The sequence below is a fragment of the Rhinatrema bivittatum genome, chromosome 3 (genome assembly GCF_901001135.1).
Source record: "Rhinatrema bivittatum chromosome 3, aRhiBiv1.1, whole genome shotgun sequence".
Lineage (NCBI taxonomy): Eukaryota > Metazoa > Chordata > Amphibia > Gymnophiona > Rhinatrematidae > Rhinatrema > Rhinatrema bivittatum.
The window spans coordinates 521,730,230-521,749,987 of NC_042617.1; the positions used below are offsets into that span (position 1 = coordinate 521,730,230).

The 19,758-nt window shown below is 49.8% G+C and overlaps 1 protein-coding gene across 1 annotated transcript in view; it reads right to left on the reverse strand.

Annotated features, from left to right (window-relative positions):
- Positions 1-19,758, reverse strand: part of LOC115088208 (pre-mRNA-splicing factor PRP46-like) — a 273,466-nt gene that overhangs the window by 126,102 nt on the left and 127,606 nt on the right. Inside the window, exon 4 of the mRNA XM_029596243.1 lies at positions 19,143-19,249. Coding sequence (XP_029452103.1) covers positions 19,143-19,249 — 107 coding nt within the window. The remainder of the gene's footprint in view (positions 1-19,142; positions 19,250-19,758) is intronic.

Consider the following 19,758-nt stretch of genomic DNA (forward strand, 5'->3'; position numbering starts at 1 on the left):
AATAAGACTTTCTTGTGGAAGGCTTCCGTGAAGCAATCAGGACACGAGAAACCGAATCTGAAAGGTTAAGTGGTTGAAGAATTAACCTTTCAACATCCATGCCATCAGGGACAAGGCCTGAAGATTGGAATGGCGTAGACATCCGTCGTTCTGAGTGATCAGAAGCGGGTGCGTTCCCAAGGGAATGTGCCTGTGGATGGAGAGATCCTGGAGTATTGGAAACCACACTTGGCATGGCCAGTGAGGTGCTATCAGGATCATGGTTCCCTTGTCCTGACAGACCTTCACGAGAGTCTTCGAGAGAAGAGGAAGTGGAGGGAGTGCATAAAGCAGACCGGTTGCCCACGAGAGGGAGAATGCATGTTTGGGCAGAGAGCGCTAGCTCCGAATGAGCGAGCAGTAATTGTCCACTTTGTGGTTCTGAGGGGACACAAAGAGGTCTATTTGGGGATAACCCCATTGCTGGAAAAGAGAGGTCGCTACCAAGGGGTTGAGCGACCACTCGTGTGGTTGGAAGACACGACTCAGTTTGTCTGCCAAGACATTGTGTACGTCCGGCAAGTAGGTGGCCCTGAGGTACTTCGAGTGGGAGAGCGTTTCCGCCCAAATCTGCACAGCTTCCTGACACAGAAGGAAGGAGCCTGTGCATCCCTGCTCGTTGATGTACCACATGGCCACCCGGTTGTCCGTCTGAATCAGGATAACGTGATTTGATAGAGAATCCTGAAAAGCTCTGAGAGCATATCGCATTGCTCGAAGCTCCAGGAAATTTATCTGGTGTTTGGCTTCCTCTGGAGACCAAAATCCTTGTGACTGCAGATCGTTCACATAAGCTCCCCAGCCAAGGTTGGAAGCATCGGTGGTGAGAATGAGTTGAGGATCTGGCAGGTGAAAAGGCAGTCCCTGGAGGAGATTGTTCTGATCTTTCCACCAGGTGAGAGACAGACAGAGTGCGTCGGTGATGTGGACAATGGTTGAGAGAGGCTGAGTCGCTTGAATCCATTGTGACCTCAGAGTCCAATGCATGACTCTCATGGCCAGGCGGGCCATTAGTGTGAGATGGACTGAGGACGCCATGTGTCCGAGAAGGACAAGGAATTGTCGAGCTGTTGCTGTATACTGAGACTGCAACTGGTGAGCGAGAGATACGAGGGTTTGCACACGTTGTTGAGGTAGAAAGGCTTTTGCCTGTAAGGTGTCCAAGTCTGCCCCAATGAACGACAAGGTTTGAGATGGGACTAAATAGGATTTCTCGTAATTGACGAGAAATCCTGGAAAAATTAGAGTGTGTAGGGTCAAATTCAGGGACGATCGAGCGGCTTGCTGGGTTGGGGCCCTGATTAACCAGTCGTCTAGATAGATGTGAACACCTTCTTTCCTTAGAAAAGCTGCAACAACCACGATACATTTGGTAAAGACTCGTGGTGCCGATGCTAAGCCGAATGGAAGCACTCGGTATTGATAGTGCTTTGGGCCTACTAAAAATCTGAGATACTTGCGATGAGCTGAAGCTATCGCAATGTGGGTGAATGCGTCCTGGAGCTCCAGAGAGCAGAGCCAGTCTCTTCTTTGTAGAAGAGGTAGAAGCGAGCCCAGGGTTACCATCTTGAACTTTTCCCGCTGGAGGTACTTGTTGAGGGCACGTAGGTCCAGAATTGTACGAAGCCCCCCGGATTTTTTGGGGATCAAAAAGTACCGGGAATAGAACCCTATTCCTTGTTGTGAAAGAGGGACGGGTTCTATTGCTCTTAACTGGAGAAGAAGGGAAACCTCCTGCTCCAGAGGGACAGAGTGGTCGGTTACTCTCCACGCTTGTAGAGGTGGTGATTCCGGTGGAAGAGCAAGAAAGTTCAGGTGGTAACCCTGAGCAATGATTGCTAGCACCCATTGGTCGGTTGTGATTGATTGCCACATGCCGTGAAAGTGGCACAATCGACCTCCCACTGGTATGGCTGGCAGAGGGATCAGGCTGCTGCTCTCCAAGGGAACGTCAAAAACCTGAAGCAGGCCCCGGCTGGGGAGCTGCTTGTGGCTTTTGCTTCCGGGGCTGGTGGGGCTGAGATTTCTGATAAGGGCTCGTAACTCGGGACCTTGTTGGTGGAGGATAGTACTTCCTTGGGCGGAAGAATGACTTCTTAGAGTCCTTCTTGAAGGGCTGTCTAGAAGGGAAGTCAGAAGGTATCGATGAGAGCTGTTTGAGGGTCTCATGATGGTCCTTTAATTCAGCCACTATTTGCTGAATCTGTTCACCGAACAGATTATCTCCTATACAGGACAGGTCAGAGAGCCTGTCTTGTACTTCTGGGCGAAGGTCAGAAGACTTGAGCCAGGCCCAGCGTCTTGCCGAAATGGCAGTTGCAGACACTCTAGTGGAGGTGTCGAAGATATCGTGAGCTGTTCTTATCAAATGCTTTCCTGCCTCAAACCCCTTGTGGACATGGGTTTGAAGATGTTCTTGAAATTGGTCAGGCAGGGTTTCAGAGAAGTCCTGTATTTGCTTGAAAATGACCCTGTTGTATTGGGTCATTACAGCTGGTAAGAAGCAATCCTGGAGATAAGCATGGCCCCTTGGAACACTTGACGACCAATATTGTCGAGGAACTTGGGTTCTTTGACAGGAGGGGTAGAAGAGTGTGGTTTTATCCTTTTTGCTTTCTTTTGAACCGATTCCAACACAACTGAGTGGTGGTCAAGCTGAGATTTTTGAAAGCCAGGGGCTGACTGTACCAGATAAGTAGTGTCAGCCTTTCTGTGTACTGAGGCAATGGATCCAGGGTTTTCCCAGTTCTTTTTGAGGAGGTCAAGAAGAACTTGATGAATGGGAATATAAGTGATCACCTTAGGGGCATCCAGGAATTGGAGAAGCTCCATCATCTGGTGCCTATCATCTTGCTCCGTCTGAAGCTGGAAAGGGACCAATTCTGATATTTCCTTCACAAAATTAATGAAAGAGAGGTCCTCTGGAGGAGAACGCTTTCTACTTTCAGTAGGAGAGGGAGGTGAAGGTAAGTCATCGGTGTCCATGGAAGTATCATCACCCCAGGTGTCATAAGGAACAGTAGGCTGCCCTGTAAGACGAGAAGGGGGTTGGATACCCGAAGGCCCTGGCTGAGGCTCCGAGAAAATCGAAGGAATCGCCGGGGGCACCGTGGACGGCCTGGAAGGCATCGGTGCCAGTATCGAAGGCATCGATGCCTTCGATATAAATTTTAAGAGAATGTTTACAAATTTATCATGAGGTCTTCTACTTGTCACCTTCGCATATTCCAATGTATATCTTAACCTCTCGTCCCCCTTCTTATTTCCTCCTCCAAGTTACACATCCTTGTTATAATGTAACTTTACTCTCCTTCAAATTGTCTTTACTGTTTGGTTGGTTATAATTCCTACTTGTTTGATGTAAACCGAGCTGATTTGATTTGTATCAAGAAATTCGGTATAGAAAAGCCTTCAATAAATAAATAAATAAATAAATGGCGCCGATGTGCGTAATGCTCCCGATGAATGAATTGGTGGCGAGGGATGACATGGCATCAATGGCTGAGGCAGAACTCCCGAAGGAGGGATGCGAAACGGTGTTTCTCCTCCTGATGAGGCTGTCATCGGGGAGCGCACCGGGGACATCGGAGACCCGGGAATTACCGGTGGAAGGGCAGTCATGAGCGCCTCCATCCGGGATAGCAGCGGTGCCAGCGCTGCTGGAATCGGGTCGGTGACCGGTTCCACTCTCGGTGCCGATGTCAGTGCTAGAGGGACCTGGAGCCGTTGCATCGCCTTGTCGATGGCCTCTTGGACCAGCCGGTCCAGTTCTTCTAGGAGACCTGGGGCAATCAGCTCCGACTCCGTGACGGAAGAGGGAGGCTGAGGCACAATCGGAGGGACCACCTTTACAGGCGGAATCGCGACTCCCAAACCCCGATCGGGTGAGGGTGGCCTCGATGTCCCGGTCGCAGGAGTGGTTGGTGCCGTTCCTGGACGGGGCTTCTTTGATGGTGGCTCGGATGGTGGTGAGGTCGATGATTTCACTCCCTCGACGGTCCGAGACTTACGATGTCGATGTTTCTCCCTTCGTTCCCCTCGATCTTGAGGGGGAGAAACGGGAGTCGATGGCCCTGAAGACGTCGATGGCGGGCGGTCACCGGACGGTTGTCGATGTTGGTGCGACTTCGACTGTGCCGGTTCCGATGACATCGATGCGATGGACGGCGTCGGGGTGTGAGCACGGAAAAGGAGTCCCATCTTCTCCATTCTGGCTTTGCGGCTTTTTGGTGAAAGTCAGGACATCATGCTCACGGCCTAAACACATTACACAGACTCTATGAGGGTCTGTAGAAACATAGAAACATAGAAATGACGGCAGAAGAAGACCAAACGGCCCATCCAGTCTGCCCAGCAAGCTTCACATTTTTTTCTCATACTTATCTGTTTCTCTTAGCTCTTTGGTTCTATTTCCCTTCCACCCCCACCATTAATGTAGAGAGCAGTGATGGAGCTGCAACCAAGTGAAATATCAAGCTTGATTAGTTATGGGTAGTAGGGGAAGTAACCGCCGCAATAAGCAAGCTACACCCATGCTTATTTGTTTTACCCAGACTGTGTTATTCAGCCCTTATTGGTTGTTTTTCTTCTCCCCTGCCGTTGAAGCAGGGAGCTATGCTGGATATGCTTGTAGTATCAGTTTTTCTTCTCCCCTGCCGTTGAAGCAAAGAGCTATGCTGGATATGCGTGAAGTATCAGTTTTTCTTCTCCCCTGCCGTTGAAGCAAAGAGCTATGCTGGATATGCGTGAAGTATCAGTTTTTCTTCTCCCCTGCCGTTGAAGCAGGATGTGCATTGAAAGTGAAGTATCAGGCTTATTTGGTTTGGGGTAGTAACCGCCGTAACAAGCCAGCTACTCCCCGCTTTGTGAGTGCGAATCCTTTTTTCTTCTCCCCTGCTGTTGAAGCAGAGAGCTATGCTGGATATGCGTGAAGTATCAGTTTTTCTTCTCCCCTGCCGTTGAAGCAAAGAGCTATGCTGGATATGCGTGAAGTATCAGTTTTTCTTCTCCCCTGCCGTTGAAGCAGGATGTGCATTGAAAGTGAAGTATCAGGCTTATTTGGTTTGGGGTAGTAACCGCCGTAACAAGCCAGCTACTCCCCGCTTTGTGAGTGCGAATCCTTTTTTCTTCTCCCCTGCCGTTGAAGCAGGGAGCTATGCTGGATATGCGTGAAGTATCAGTTTTTCTTCTCCCCTGCCGTTGAAACAGAGAGCTATGCTGGATATGCATTGAAAGTGAAGTATCAGGCTTATTTGGTTTGGGGTAGTAACCGCCGTAACAAGCCAGCTACTCCCCACTTTGTGAGTGCGAATCCTTTTTTCCACATTTCCTCTTGCTGTTGTAGCTTAGAGCGATGTTGGAGTCACAGTAACCATGTGTATGTTTATTGAATAAGGGTATTGTCTCCAGGCAGTAGCCGTCATTCTGGCTAGCCACCCACTCTTTATTGACGGCCTCTTGATTTTATGGATCCACAGTGTTTATCCCATGCCCCTTTGAAGTCCTTCACAGTTCTGGTCTTCACCACTTCCTTCGGAAGGGCATTCCAGGCATCCACCACCCTCTCCGTGAAGAAATACTTCCTGACATTGGTTCTGAATCTTCCTCCCTGGAGCTTCAAATCGTGACCCCTGGTTCTGCTGATTTTTTTCCTATGGAAAAGGTTTGTCGTTGTCATTGGATCATTAAAACCTTTCAAGTATCTGAAAGTCTGTATCATATCACCTCTGCTCCTCCTTTCCTCCAGGGTGTACATATTTAGATTCTTCAATCTCTCCTCATAAGTCATTTGATGAAGACCTTCCACCTTTTTGGTCACCCTTCTCTGGACCGCCTCCATCTTGTGATAGATCTGTGATAGACATGGTGAGAGTACAATCCGGACACCGATGAAAACCCGACGCCATGGCCATAGAAAAAAATCAAGCCACGGTACGGTCAACGGCCAGTAGGCCGCGAGGGCCAAACTCGACGGTAATAGACGAAAAACGACGAAAAAACTTACCGGAGTACCGCGGCCTGAGAAGAGTTAGAGGAGGGACCCCTGTGGGGCAAAGTTATTTTAAATAAGTCCGTGAGGAAAATTCCTGTAAGGAATGTGTTCAGAGCTCCTAAACCACGAGGCTACTGCTGCGCGGAAAAAAGAAGACTGAAGGGGGCTGCAGGGTTAGTGCCATGCTGGGCATGCCCAGTAGGGGCTAGTCAAAGTTCTGGAAACTTTGACAGAAGTTTTCCGTGATTGGGCTCCATCCTGATGATGTTACCCATATGTGAGGACTACCATCCTACTTGTCCTGTGAGAAAATCAGTAACCACCTTCAGATAGAAAGAAGGCACCAACCAGAAAATATTCTTCTCTTCTGAAATGAACAAATAAGGCTCATTACAGGAAAACGCCTGTAGTTTGGAATGCAGAGTTGCTTACCTGTAACAGGTGTTCTCACAGCACAGCAGGATGTTAGTCCTCACATATGGGTGACATCATCAAGATGGAGCCCAATCATGGAACACTTTTGTCAAAATTTCTAGAAGTTTGACTGGCACCTACTGGGCATGCCCAGCAATGCACTGACCCTGCATCCAGTAGGGGTCCCCCTTCAGTCTTGTCCTATAGTAAAAGGTACGTGCGAAAAATAAAATAAGAAAATGTAAACGAACCCAACTCTGCGGGATGCCGGACAGGTTTCGTGAGGACTAACATCCTGCTGTCCTGTGAGAAAGCAAATGTTGCTTACCTGTAACAGGTGTTCTCACAGGACAGCAGGATGTTAGTCCTCACATATGGGTGACATCACAGGATGGAGCCCAATCACGGAACACTTTTGTCAAAGTTTCCAGAACTTTGACTGGCACCTACTGGACATTCCCAGCAATGCACTGACCCTGCAGCCAGCAGGGGTCCCCCTTCAGGCTTGTTAAAAAGCTACAGGTAGTGCCGAAAATAAAATAAGAAAACGTTACGAACCCAACACCGCGGGGCGGCGGGCGGGTTTCGTGAGTACTAACATCCTGCTGTCCTGTGAGAACACCTGTTACAGGTAAGCAACATTTGCTTTCTCACAGGACAAGCAGGATGGTAGTCCTTACATATGGGTGAGTACCCAGCTGAGGATGTCCGAGTATGCACCAAATGTACCCAAGACATGCAACAGGCACAACAACTGTGGTGGAATTTGGCCGAGGGCCTCCTGAACCCTAACGGGCAGGTGGAAGGGTGTTGGTATGTCAAGTTTTGAATAGGTTACGCAGGACAGATTGGCCGAAGATGGAATCTTGTCTTTCGGCTTTGTCCAAGCAATAGTGGGCTGTAAAAGTATGGATAGAACTCCAGGTGGCAGCCCTGCAAATGTCAGGAAGAGGCATCGATCGTAGGTGTGCTACTGAAGTTGCCATGGCCCTCACAGATTGTGCTTTAACACGGTTTTGAAGTGGAATGCCCGCTTGCTGTTAGCAAAAGGATATGCAGTTCGCCAACCAGGAGGAAAGAGTCTGTTTACCCACAGGCTGCCCCAATTTGACAGGATGGAAAGAGACAAACAATTGAGTGCTTGTCCTGTGGGCAGCTGTATGGTCTAGGTAGAACACTAGAGACTGTTTGCAGTCAAGGGTATGCAGAGCCTGCTCTCCTGGATTGGAATGGGGCCTGGGAAAAAAGGTAGGTGGGATAATGGATTGATTGAGATAAAACTCCGAAACTACCTTAGGTAAGAATTTAGGGTGAGTGCGGAGTCCTGCCCGGTCCTGCAGAAGTTTAGTGTAAGGCGGGTAGGTAACTAGAGCCTGTAATTCACTAACTCTGTGAACGGAAGTGATTGCCAAAAGGAAAATCACTTTCCATGTGAGATAACGAAGGTCACAGGATTGAAGAGGCTCGAATGGTGGTTTCATGAGCCGACCCAAAACTAGGTTGAGGTCCCAAGAAGGGGCCAGAGGATGCAGAGGAGGCTTGAGGTGAAGCAAGCCTTTCAAAAAACGTGTTACAAGGGGTTGTACTGATATGGGAACATCCCCGACACCTTTATGGAAGGTGGCTACCGCACTGACATGCATCCTGATGGAGGAAGTTTTGAGACGTGACTGACAAGTACCAGAGATAGTCCAGAAACTTTGTGATTGGACAGGTAAAGGGGTCAAGGGATTGAGAAGAGCACCCTGACGTGAACCTGGTCCATTTGTAAGAATACGATTTCCTCGTGGAAGGCTTCCGTGAAGCAATCAGGACACAGGAAACTGGTTCAGAAAGGTTAAGTGGCTGAAGGATTAACCTTTCAACATCCATGCCATCAGGGACAAGGCTTGAAGATTGGGGTGGCGTAGGCACCCATAATTTTGAGTGATTAGAAGCGGGTCCTTTCCCAAGGGAATGTGCCTGCGAATGGAGAGATCCTGAAGTATTGGGAAAGCAAATGTTGCTTACCTGATGTAACAGTTGTTCTCACAGGACAGCAGGATGTTAGTCCTCACAAATGGGTGACATCGAGGATGGAGCCCACCACGGAAAACTTCTGTCAAAGTTTAAACAGAACTTTGACTGGCCCCTACTGGGCATGCCCAGCAAGGCACTGACCCTGCAGCCAGCAGGGGTCTCCCTTCAGTCTGATTTTCAAAGCTACAGGCAGTGCCTAGAAAGTAAAAACAAAACAAACCCAACACCGCGGGGTGGCGGGCGGGTTTCGTGAGGACTAACATCCTGCTGTCCTGTGAGAACACCTGTTACATCAGGTAAGCAACATTTGCTTTCTCACAGGACAAGCAGGATGGTTGTCCTCACAAATGGGTGAGTACCGAGCTGAGGATGTCCTGACTTGCACCAAATGCACCCAACGACGTGCAACAGGCACTACAACTGGGGTGGAATTTGGTAAAGGGCATCCGCACCCTACTGGGAAGGTGGAAGGGTGTTGGTACATCACGTTGGAAAAAGGTTACGCAAGACAGATTGGCCGAAGGTGGAGTCCTGTCTTCCAGCTTTGTCCAAACAATAGTGGGCTGCAAAGGTATGGAGAGAACTCCAGGTTGCAGCCCTGCAGATGTCAGGAAGCGGCACCGATCGAAGGTGTGCCACTGACGTCGCCATGGCCCTCACAGAGTGTGCTTTCACACGGTCTTGAAAGGGAATGCCAGCTTGCTGATAGCAAAAAGAAATGCAGTCCGCCAACCAGGAGGAAAGAGCCTGCTTACCCACAGGATGTCCTAACTTGTTAGGATGAAAAGAGACAAATAATTGAGTGCTCTTCCTGTGAGCAACTGTACGGTCTAGATAAAAAGCTAGAGCTCGTTTGCAGTCTAGGGTATGCAGAGTCTGTTCCCCGGAGTTGGAGTGGGGCCTGGGAAAAAAGATAGGTAGTATGATGGATTGATTAATATGAAACTCAGAAACTACCTTAGGTAAAAATTTAGGGTGAGTGCGGAGTACCGCCCGGTCCTGCAGGAGCTTAGTGTAAGGCGGATAGGTAACTAGGGCCTGCAATTCACTAACCCTGCGAGCTGAAGTGATAGCCAAAAGGAATAACACTTTCCATGTGAGATACTTTAACTCACAGGAGTGCAGAGGTTCGAAAGGAGGTTTCATTAGACGACCAAGAACCAGGTTAAGGTCCCAAGATGGGGCCGGAGGACGTAAGGGTGGCTTCAGATGGAGCAAGCCTTTAAGAAAACGTGTTACTAGGGGTTGTACTGAAATAGAATTACCCCCAATACCTGTATGGAAGGCGGCTACCGCACTGACATGCATTCTGATAGAAGAGGTTTTAAGACCTGATTCAGAGAGATGCCATAAATAGTCCAAGAATTTGGAGATTGGACAGGAAAGGGGATCAAGGGACTGAGAAGTGCACCATGATGTGTACCTTTTCCATTTGTATGAGTAAGACTTTCTTGTGGAAGGCTTTCGTGAAGCTATCAGGACCCGAGAAACGGAATCTGAAAGGTTGAAAGGCTGAAGGACTAACCTTTCAACATCCATGCCGTCAGGGACAAGGCTTGGAGGTTGGGATGGAGGAGGCATCCGTCGTTTTGAGTGAGCAGATGCGGGTCCTTTCCCAGAGGAATGTGCCTGCGGATGGAGAGATCCTGGAGTATTGGAAACCATACTTGGCGTGGCCAGTAAGGTGCTATCAGGATCATGGTTCCCCCGTCCTGGCGTAGCTTCACGAGAGTCTTTGACACAAGAGGAAGTGGAGGGAATGCATAGAGCAGACCGGTTGTCCACTTGAGGGAGAATGCATCCCTCGGCCGAGAGTGCTGGCTCCGAATGAGAGAGCAGTAATCGTCCACTTTGTGGTTCTGAGGGAACGCAAAGAGGTCTATGCGGGGAGAACCCCACTTGTGAAACAGAGAGGTCGCTACCAGAGGATCGAGTGACCACTCGTGCGGTTGGAAGACACGGCTCAGCTGGTCTGCCAATACATTGTCTACACCCGGCAGGTAAGTGGCCCTGAGGTACATGGAGTGGGAGAGGGCTTCCGCCCAGATCTGCGCAGCTTCCTGACACAGAAGGAAGGAGCCTGTGCCTCCCTGCTTGTTTATGTACCACATGGCCACTTGGTTGTCCGTCTGGATTAAGATTATCTGATGAAAGAGATGATCTTTGAAAGTGCGGAGCGCATAGCGGATTGCTCGAAGTTCCAGGAAATTGATCTGGTGTTCGGCTTCCTCGTTGGACCATAACCCTTGGGTTTGAAAGTCGTCCACATGGGCTCCCCAACCGATGTGAGAAGCGTCGGTGGTTAGGATTACTTGCGGATCCGGTGGAAGAAAGGGTAAGCCCTGAAGGAGGTTGACCTGAGTCGTCCACCAGGTTAAGGATAGGCGCAGCGCTTGTGTGACTGTGACTATGGAGGACAGAGGCTGAAAAGCTTGAATCCATTGGTGTCGTAGAGTCCATTGTGTTACTCTCATGGCTAGTCGGGTCATGGGAGTGACTTGAACCGAGGATGCCATGTGTCCTAGGAGAATGAGGAACTGGCGAGCCGTGGCAGTGTTCTGAGACTGGAGCTGGCGAGCCAGGGATATTAGGGTGTGGACCCTCTGAAGAGGAAGGTAAGCCTTTGCCTGCAAGGTGTCCAAGTCTGCTCCAATGAAGGATAAGGTTTGAGACGGGACTAAGCAAGATTTCTCGTAATTGACGAGAAACCCTAAGGAAAGGAGTGTTTGAATTGTCAATTTTAGGGAGGATTGAGCTATCTGTTGGGAGGAGGCCCTGATTAGCCAATCGTCCAGATATGGGTAGACGTGGACACCTTCCTTCCTGAGGAATGCTGCTACCACTACGAGACATTTGGTAAAGACTCGTGGGGCAGAAGCTAGACCGAAAGGGAGGACACGGTATTGATAATGGTCGTGGCCAACTAGAAACCGCAGATATTTGCGATGGGATTGTGTGATCGCAATGTGGGTATAAGCGTCCTTGAGGTCGAGAGAGCACAGCCAATCCCCTCTTTGTAGCAGAGGGAGCAGCGCGCCTAGGGTTACCATTTTGAACTTCTCTTTTTGAAGGTATTTGTTGAGGGCTCGAAGGTCCAAAATGGGACGTAGTCCCCCCGATTTCTTTGGTATTAGGAAGTATCTGGAATAGAATCCCTTGCCTCGTTGAGAGGGAGGAACGGGTTCTATAGCATTTGATTGCAGAAGAAGAGATACTTCCTGTTGTAATTGAGCCAAATGGGTGGATAGACTCCACGCTTGAAGAGGCGGGGAGTCTGCCGGAAGAGTTATGAAGTTGAGGTGGTAACCCTGTGCGATAATTGTTAGCACCCACTGATCTGAGGTGATCTGCAACCAAGGTTGTAGAAAATGGTACAGTCGACCTCCTACAGGGATGTCCGGAAGAGGGGTTTGGCATGTGTTCCCTACAGGGGAGTCAAAGGCCAGCCGCAGGCCCAGGAGGAGGGGCTACAGTAGGCCTTTGTTTCCTTGGCTGTCGCGGCTGAGGCCTAGTAGAGGATCGAGCTGGACGAGGCCTGGCCGATGGAGGGTAATAACGGCGTGGTCGAAAGAATGACTTCTTAGAGTCTTTCTTTTGCGGTTGCTTGGAGGTCAGCTCAGGTGGGACAGATGAGAGTTGTTTCAACGTCTCATGGTGGTCTTTCAACTCCTGCCACAATCTGCTGAATTTGCTCTCCAAACAAATTATCGCCTAAGCAGGGTAAATCAGCAAGACGATCCTGAACCTCTGGGCGAAGGTTGGATGATTTTAACCAAGCCCAACGTCTGGCTGAGATGGCTGTGGCTGAAACTTTTGTGGAAGCATCGAATATGTCGTAGGCAGTCCTAATCTCGTGCTTCCCTGCCTCAAATCCCTTGTGAAGAAGGGCTTGAAGCTGCGGTTGGTATTGGTCTGGTAACGTGTCAGCATAGTCTTGCATCTGCTTAAGGATGGCTCTGTTGTACTGAGTCATATAAAGTTGATATGAAGCTATGCGTGAAATCAACATAGCTCCATGATAGACTTTCCGTCCAACACTATCTAGGAACTTGTTGTCCCTGGTAGGTGGGGTAGAAGAGTGTGGCTTAAGACGCTTGGCCTTCTTCTGCGCGGACTCAACCACAACAGAGCGATGATCCAGTTGAGGTTTTTGGAAACCTGGTGTTGACTGGACAAGGTAGGTGGAGTCAGCTTTTTTGTTAACTGGGGACACTGATGAAGGAGATTCCCAGTTTTTCTTGAGCAGATCCAAAAACACCTGGTGTATAGGGATGGAAGCGATGATTTTTGGAGCATCCAGAAATTGAAGGAGTTCCATCATCTGGTGTCTGTCATCAGCTTCAGATTGTAGTTGAAAAGGTACAACTTCTGACATGTCTTTCACAAAATTAATGAAAGATAGATCCTCAGGAGGAGATCTTTTTCTACTCTCTGTAGGAGATGGAGGCGAAGGCAAATCCGTGTCAGAAGATGTATCATCATCATCACCCCAGGTATCGTAGGGATCAAGTGGGGTTTGTAACCCTGATGGACCTGGCTGAGGCTCTAAAGGCATCGATGGAAACAGAGGTGGAATCGGTGCCGTAGGTGGAACCAGAAATGGCATCGATGGCTTCGGTGCTGTCGATGGAATCGGTGCCTGGCGTGGAATGGATGGAACCGAAGGATATATCGGTGGAGATATACCAGAAGGCACCGATGGAACCACCCCGGAAGGGGGAATCCGGAACGGTGTTTCTCCTGCCGATGAAAATCCAGTCGGAGACGGTGGTGTTGTCGATGGCACTGGAATCACCGATGGAAGGGCCGTCATGAGCGCCTCCATGCGGCTCAGTAGCGGTGCTAGCGCTTGTATCAACGGCTCGGTGGTCGGTTCCCTCCTCGGTGGCGAAGCCGGTGCCGGTGTCGGTGGCGGCACTGGAACCGGTGCCGGAGACGGTGCCGATGGAGGTTGCAATTTCTTCTTCGCTTTCTCGATGGCCTCCTGGACCAGCCGGTCCAGTTCTGCCCGGAGACCAGGGGTAACCATACCCGGCTCGACGGGAGAGGGAGGCTGAGGCAGGGCCGGAGGGACCACCGTAACCGGTGGGATCACGGCCCCCGCACCCCGGGAGGGTGAGGGTTTCCTCGATGCCTGCGAACGAGACGTGGAGGGTGTCCGGTCTGTTCGCGGCTTCTTTGTCGGTGGCTCGGCTTGAGCAGAGGTCGATGGCTGTGGATCCTCGACAGGCCGAGATTTGTGCCGTCGATAGCGGTGCTTTTCCTTCCGATCCCCTCGCCCATCCGGGGAAGGGACGGGAGTCGACGGCCGAGAAGCGATCGATGGCGGACGGTCACCGGAGGGTTGACGATGATGGTACAACTTCGACGGTGCCGGTTCCGATGACGTCGATGCTATCGATGGCGTTGGGGTGGGTGCATGGAAGAGGAGCCCCATCTTCTCCATCCTGGCTTTGCGACCCTTGGGTGTCATTAAGGCACATTTGGTGCAAGTCAGGACATCATGCTCACTACCCAAACACATCACACAAACCCTGTGGGGGTCTGTGATGGACATAGTCCGGGTACAATCCGGACAACGGCGGAACCCCGTTGCCATGGCTTGAAGCCAAAATTTAGGCTGGGGATCGGTAAGTGCCAACAGGCCTCAAGGGCCAAATTCGACGGTAGTCGATGGAAAAAGGCAAAAAACTTACCGGGTTCCGTAAGATGACTAAAAATTTGTCGAAGGGAGACCCCTGAGGGGCAAATTTTCTTAGGAAATTAACTTCCAAATTCCTGTCAGGAACGTGGTTAGAGAGCTCCTTTCACCGCGTGGCAACTGCTGCGCGGAAAAAAGAAGACTGAAGGGAGACCCCTGCTGGCTGCAGGGTCAGTGCCTTGCTGGGCATGCCCAGTAGGGGCCAGTCAAAGTTCTGTTTAAACTTTGACAGAAGTTTTCCGTGGTGGGCTCCATCCTCGATGTCACCCATTTGTGAGGACAACCATCCTGCTTGTCCTGTGAGAACCATACTTGGCGCGGTCAGTGAGGTGCTATCAGGATCATGGTTCCCTTGTCCTGACATAACTTCACAAGAGTCTTCGAGAGAAGTGGAAGTGGAGGGAATGCATATAGGAGACCGGTTGCCCATGATAGGGAGAACGCGTCTCTTGGCTGATAGTGTTGGCTGTGAGTGAGAGAGCAGAAGTTGTCTACTTTGCGATTTTGAGGTGACGCAAAGTGGTCTATTTGAGGATAATCCCATTGGTGGAAGATCGAGTTCGCTACTGAGGGGTTGAGAGACCATTCGTGCGGTCGAAAGGTGCGACTCAGCTTGTCTGCCAACACATTGTCCACTCCCAGCAGGTAGGTGGCCCTGAGTTACATCGAATGGGAGAGGGCGTGCACCTATATCTGCGGAGCTTCCTGACACAGAAGGAAGGAGCCCATCCCTCCTTGTTTGTTGATGTACCACATGGCCACCTGGCTGTCCGTCTGGATCAGAATGACTTGATTGGAGAGGCGACCCTGAAATACCCTGAGATCATATCTGATTGCACACAGCTCCAGGAAATTTATTTGGTGTTTGGCTTCCTCTGGAGACCAAGATCCATGTGTCTGCAGATCAGCCATGTACGCTCCCCAGCCGAGGTTGGAAGCATCGGTGGTGAGAGTTATTTGAGGGTTTGGAGCCTGGAAGGGCAAGCCCTGGAGGAGATTGACCTGCTTTCTCCACCAGGCGAGAGACTGATGGAGTGAGTCGGTTACGTGGACAATGGTCAACAGGGGCTGAATGGATTGAGTCCATTGTGACCTTAGAGTCCACTGCATGACTCTCATGGCCAAGCGGGCCATTGGGGTGACCTGAACTGAGGACGCCATGTGTTCCAGGAGGATAAGAAAGTGGTGTGCCGTCGTGGAGTGCTGAGACTGCAGCTGGTGTGCAAGAGACACGAGAGTGAGAGCTCGCTGTCGAGGCAGGAAAGCCTTTGCCTGCAAGGTGTTCAAGTCTGACCCAATGAAGGTTTGAGATGGGACTAAGTAGGATTTGTCGTAGTTGATGAGAAATCCGAGTGAAATTATAATGTGTAGGGTAAGATGTAGGGATGACAGAGCAGCTTGCTGAGTGGTAGCCCTGATTAACCAATCGTCTAGATAGGGGTAAACGTGAACACCTTGAGTCCTGAGGAAGGCTGCAACTACGACGAGGCATTTTGTGAAGACTTGTGGTGCAGAAGCGAGGCCGATTGGAAGCACTCGGTACTGATAGTGCTTGGGGCCTCCTAGAAACCTCAGGTATTTGCGATGAGATGGAGTTATCGCAATATGAGTGTATGCGTCCTGGAGGTCCAGAGAGCAGAGCCAGTCTCCTCCTTTGTAGAAGAGGAAGAAGAGAGCCCAAGGTTACCATTTTGAACTTCTCTCGCTGGAGGTACTTGTTGAGGGCACGTAGGTCCAGAATTGGACGAACACCCTCCGATTTTTTGGGGATTAGAAAGTACCGGGAATAGAACCCTAAGCCGTGCTGAGAGTAGGGTACTGGTTCTATTGCCTTGGACTGGAGGAGGAGGGAGACCTCCTGTTCCAGAAGAATGGAATGATCGGATGTTCTCCACGTCGGCAGAAGTGGGGAGTCCGGTGGAATGAAGAGAAAGTTCAGATGATAACCCTGAGCAATTATCGCCAGGACACACTGGTCTGAGGTGATCGAGTGCCACCTGTTGTTGAAATGGCACAATCGACCTCCCACTGGTATGTGGGGCAATGGAAGCTGGCTGCTGCTCTCTATGCAGGAGTCAAAAACCGGAAGCAGGGCCTGGTTGAGGAGCTGCTTGCGGTTTTTGTTTTCGTGTCTGACGAGACTGGGTTTTTTGAAACGGTCTCGTAGAACGGTTTCTAGCTGGTGGCGGGTAGAATTTCTTCGAGTGGAAGAATGACTTCTTAGAGTCCTTTCAGAAGGGCTGTTTGGATGAGTACTCAGAAGGCATCAGAGAGAGCTGTCTTAGGGTCTCATGATGGTCCTTGAGTTCCGCCACCGTTCGTTGAATCTGCTCGCCAAACAGATTTATTTATTTATTAACACTTACACAAGGCAGGTCGGATAATCTGTCTTGTACTTCGGGGCGAAGGTCGGAAGACTTGAGCCAGGCCCATCATCTTGCCGAGATAGCAGCTGCAAATACCCTGGTAGCAGTGTCAAAGATATCTGATCTCATGCTTGCCTGCCTCAAAACCCTTGTTTACTAGGGTTTGCAGTTGATCTTGAAATTGCTGAGGCAGGAGTCTAACAAGTCTTGTATCTGCTTAAATAAGACCCTATTATATTTTGGTCATATAGAGCTGATAAGAGGCAATTCTGGAGATGAGCATTGATCCCTGGAAGACCCGGCGACCAATGATATCTAGAAATTTCTGTTCCTTGCCTGGGGGAAAGGAAGTGTGAGGTTTTTATCTCCTTGCTCTTTTCCAGGCAGATTCTACAACCACAGATTGGTGATCCAATTGAGGTTTGTGAAAGCCTGGAGCTGACTGAACAAGATAGGTGGTGTCAGCTTTCCTGTTGACTGGAGCAATTAGGATGTTCCCAGTTCTTTTTGAGGAGATCCAGAAGAACCTGGTGGATAGGGATGGAGGTTATTTCCTTTGGAGCATCCAGGAATTGTAGCAACTCCATCATTTGATGCCTATCGTCCTGTTCCGTCTGAAATTGGAAGGGAACCTATTCAGACCTCTCCTTCACAAAATTTAAAAAGGAAAGGTCCTCTGGAGGAGAACGCTTTCTGCTTTCAGTAGGTGAAGGTGGTGAAGGCAAATCATCGATGTCTGGTGAAGAATCATCAGTCCAGGTATCATAGGGATCAGCACCTGATCCTCTAGGAACTAGAGGAGGACAGAGCGGTGGGATCCCTGAAGGTCCTGGTCTAGGCTCCGAAGGACTAACTGGAGGCACCGATGAAGGCATCGAAGGCACCGGTGCAGGCATCGAGGGCATCGATGGATGGCTCGGTGGCGCCGGGCGTATCGGCACCGATAGATGCATCGGTGGCACCGACAGATGCATTGGCATCGATGGCTAGGCGTCGGCAGAACTCCCGATGGAGGGGTGCAGAACGGTGTATCTCCTCCCGATGACAAAATAAGCGGGGAGGGCACAGGAGCCATCGATGACCAAGGGTCCATCAGTGGAAAAGCGGCAATGAGCGCTTCCATCCTCAAGAGCAGCGGTGCCAACGCTGCTGGAATCAGGTCAATGGTCAGTTCCGCAATCGGTACCGGTGTCGGAGGAACTTGAAGTTGATGCATCGCCTTGTCGATGGCCTCCTGAACCATTCGGTCCAGTTCTTCTCGGAGACCTGGAGCAAGCAGCCCCGGCTCCAGAACAGAAGAAGGAGGCAGAGGCATAGCCAGAGGGACCACCGTTAAAGGCGGAGTCGCAGCTCCCGATACCCTGTCGGGTGAGGGTTGCCTCGGTGACCCGGTTGCCAAAAAGGACGGTGCCTTTTCTGGACGGGGTTTCTTCGACGGCGGCTCTGACGATGGCGAGGTCAATGATTTTGCTCCCTCAATAGCCCGAGACTTTCGATGCCGGTGGCGATGTTTATCTCTACGATCCCCATGATCCTGAAGGGGAGTAGAGGGTGTTAAAGGCCGAGAAGTCGTCCATGCCGGATGGTCACCGGCCGGAGGTCGATACTGGCACGAAGTTGACGGTGCCGGTTCTGACAACGTCGATGCAATAGACGGCGTCGGGGTTTGAGCACGGAAGAGAAGCTCCATCCTCTCCATTCTGGCCTTGCGACCTTTTGGTGTCATTAGGGCCCATTTGGTGCAGGTTAGGACATCGTGCTCACATCCGAGACACATTACACAGACTTTGTGAGGGTCTGTGATGGACATGGTGCGATTACAGTCCAGGCACCGGCGGAACCGCCATGGCCATGAAAAAATTGAGCCGCAGTATGGTCGACGGCCAGTAGGCCGCGAGGACCAAACTCGACGGTAATCGATGGAAAACAGGTAAAAGGCTTACCGGAGTATGGCAGCTTGAAAAAGTTGAAGGAGGGACCCCTGTGGGGTAAACTAAATTTTAGTAATTCCGTGAGGAAAATGCCTGTCAGGAATCTCTGCAGAGCTTCTTAAAAGCGTGGCTACTGCTGTGCAGAAAAAAGAAGACTGAAGGGGGACCCCTGCTGGCTGCAGGGTTAGTGCCATGCTGGGCATGCCCAGTAGGGGCCAGTCAAAGTTCTGGAAACTTTGACAGAAGTGTTCCGTGATTGGGCTCCATCCTGTGATGTCACCCATATGTGAGGACTACCATCCTGCTTGTCCTGTGAGAAAATCACTTAACTTAGTGCAATGAACACCGAATTAGCCTTGTCACTGACGTTGGCCAGCGTTTTGCTATTAAAGTGCTTCTGGGTGAAAATAATTTGGCAAATTCAGCTTGCTCTAACCTCTGAGCAGCCTGCTGTTCTTTGGGAAATGTATAGACAGCATGGTTCCTTACTAGCCCTCTACTCCATAATTACATCAGATCTTTCCCATAATCCTCATATCAATCTACACCTGAAAAGCTTCTTTCACATTATCAACATTGTCCAATAATTTATAGGCCACTATGCCACCACCATTTATGCTCTTGACCCTTTCATACGAGTCTCAAAGTAATGCATATTTAGTATACTTTTTTTTTCTTACTTCATTGGTGTGACTATCATACAGGCGGATATGCCGATCCTTGCCAGCTGTGGCATAGACGCTGCCATCCAAGCAGAAATCCAGAGCATTGATTTCATTCCCATGTTCTGCCGAGCAAAACATTCAAAAGAAAGTTTTAAAGGGATAATTTTAAAACTATTTTTTTTTTCATTTAAATGTTTTAGTTTATTGTTTTAAGTATAGCAATACATGTGAAACATGGAACAAAATCTGAAATATAATCAACTGTAACAAGGCCTTGTGCACTAATAGAATGTAATGACTCAATGCAGTTTAGAAACTGACAACAGCACCTATTAACAATACACAGAGCAATATATAATTAAATAACATAAAATACTGCCAGTAAACGTTGAGACAGAGTCTCAGTATGTCTTAAAAAGTAAGGATATATCCCCTCTGAACCCTCCCCCCCTCCCTTACCCTGCTTTAGTAAATGTTTAATGGTTAATGAATGGGTGGAAGCGATGGTGAAGTGTCAACACAGTATTCAATAAAGGGTAATAAGTATAGTAGAAATGGTACATAACAAGATGACATGAGAAATAGAAGGGAGACAGCTTAAATACACCATGATACAGAGAGGAAACCATTC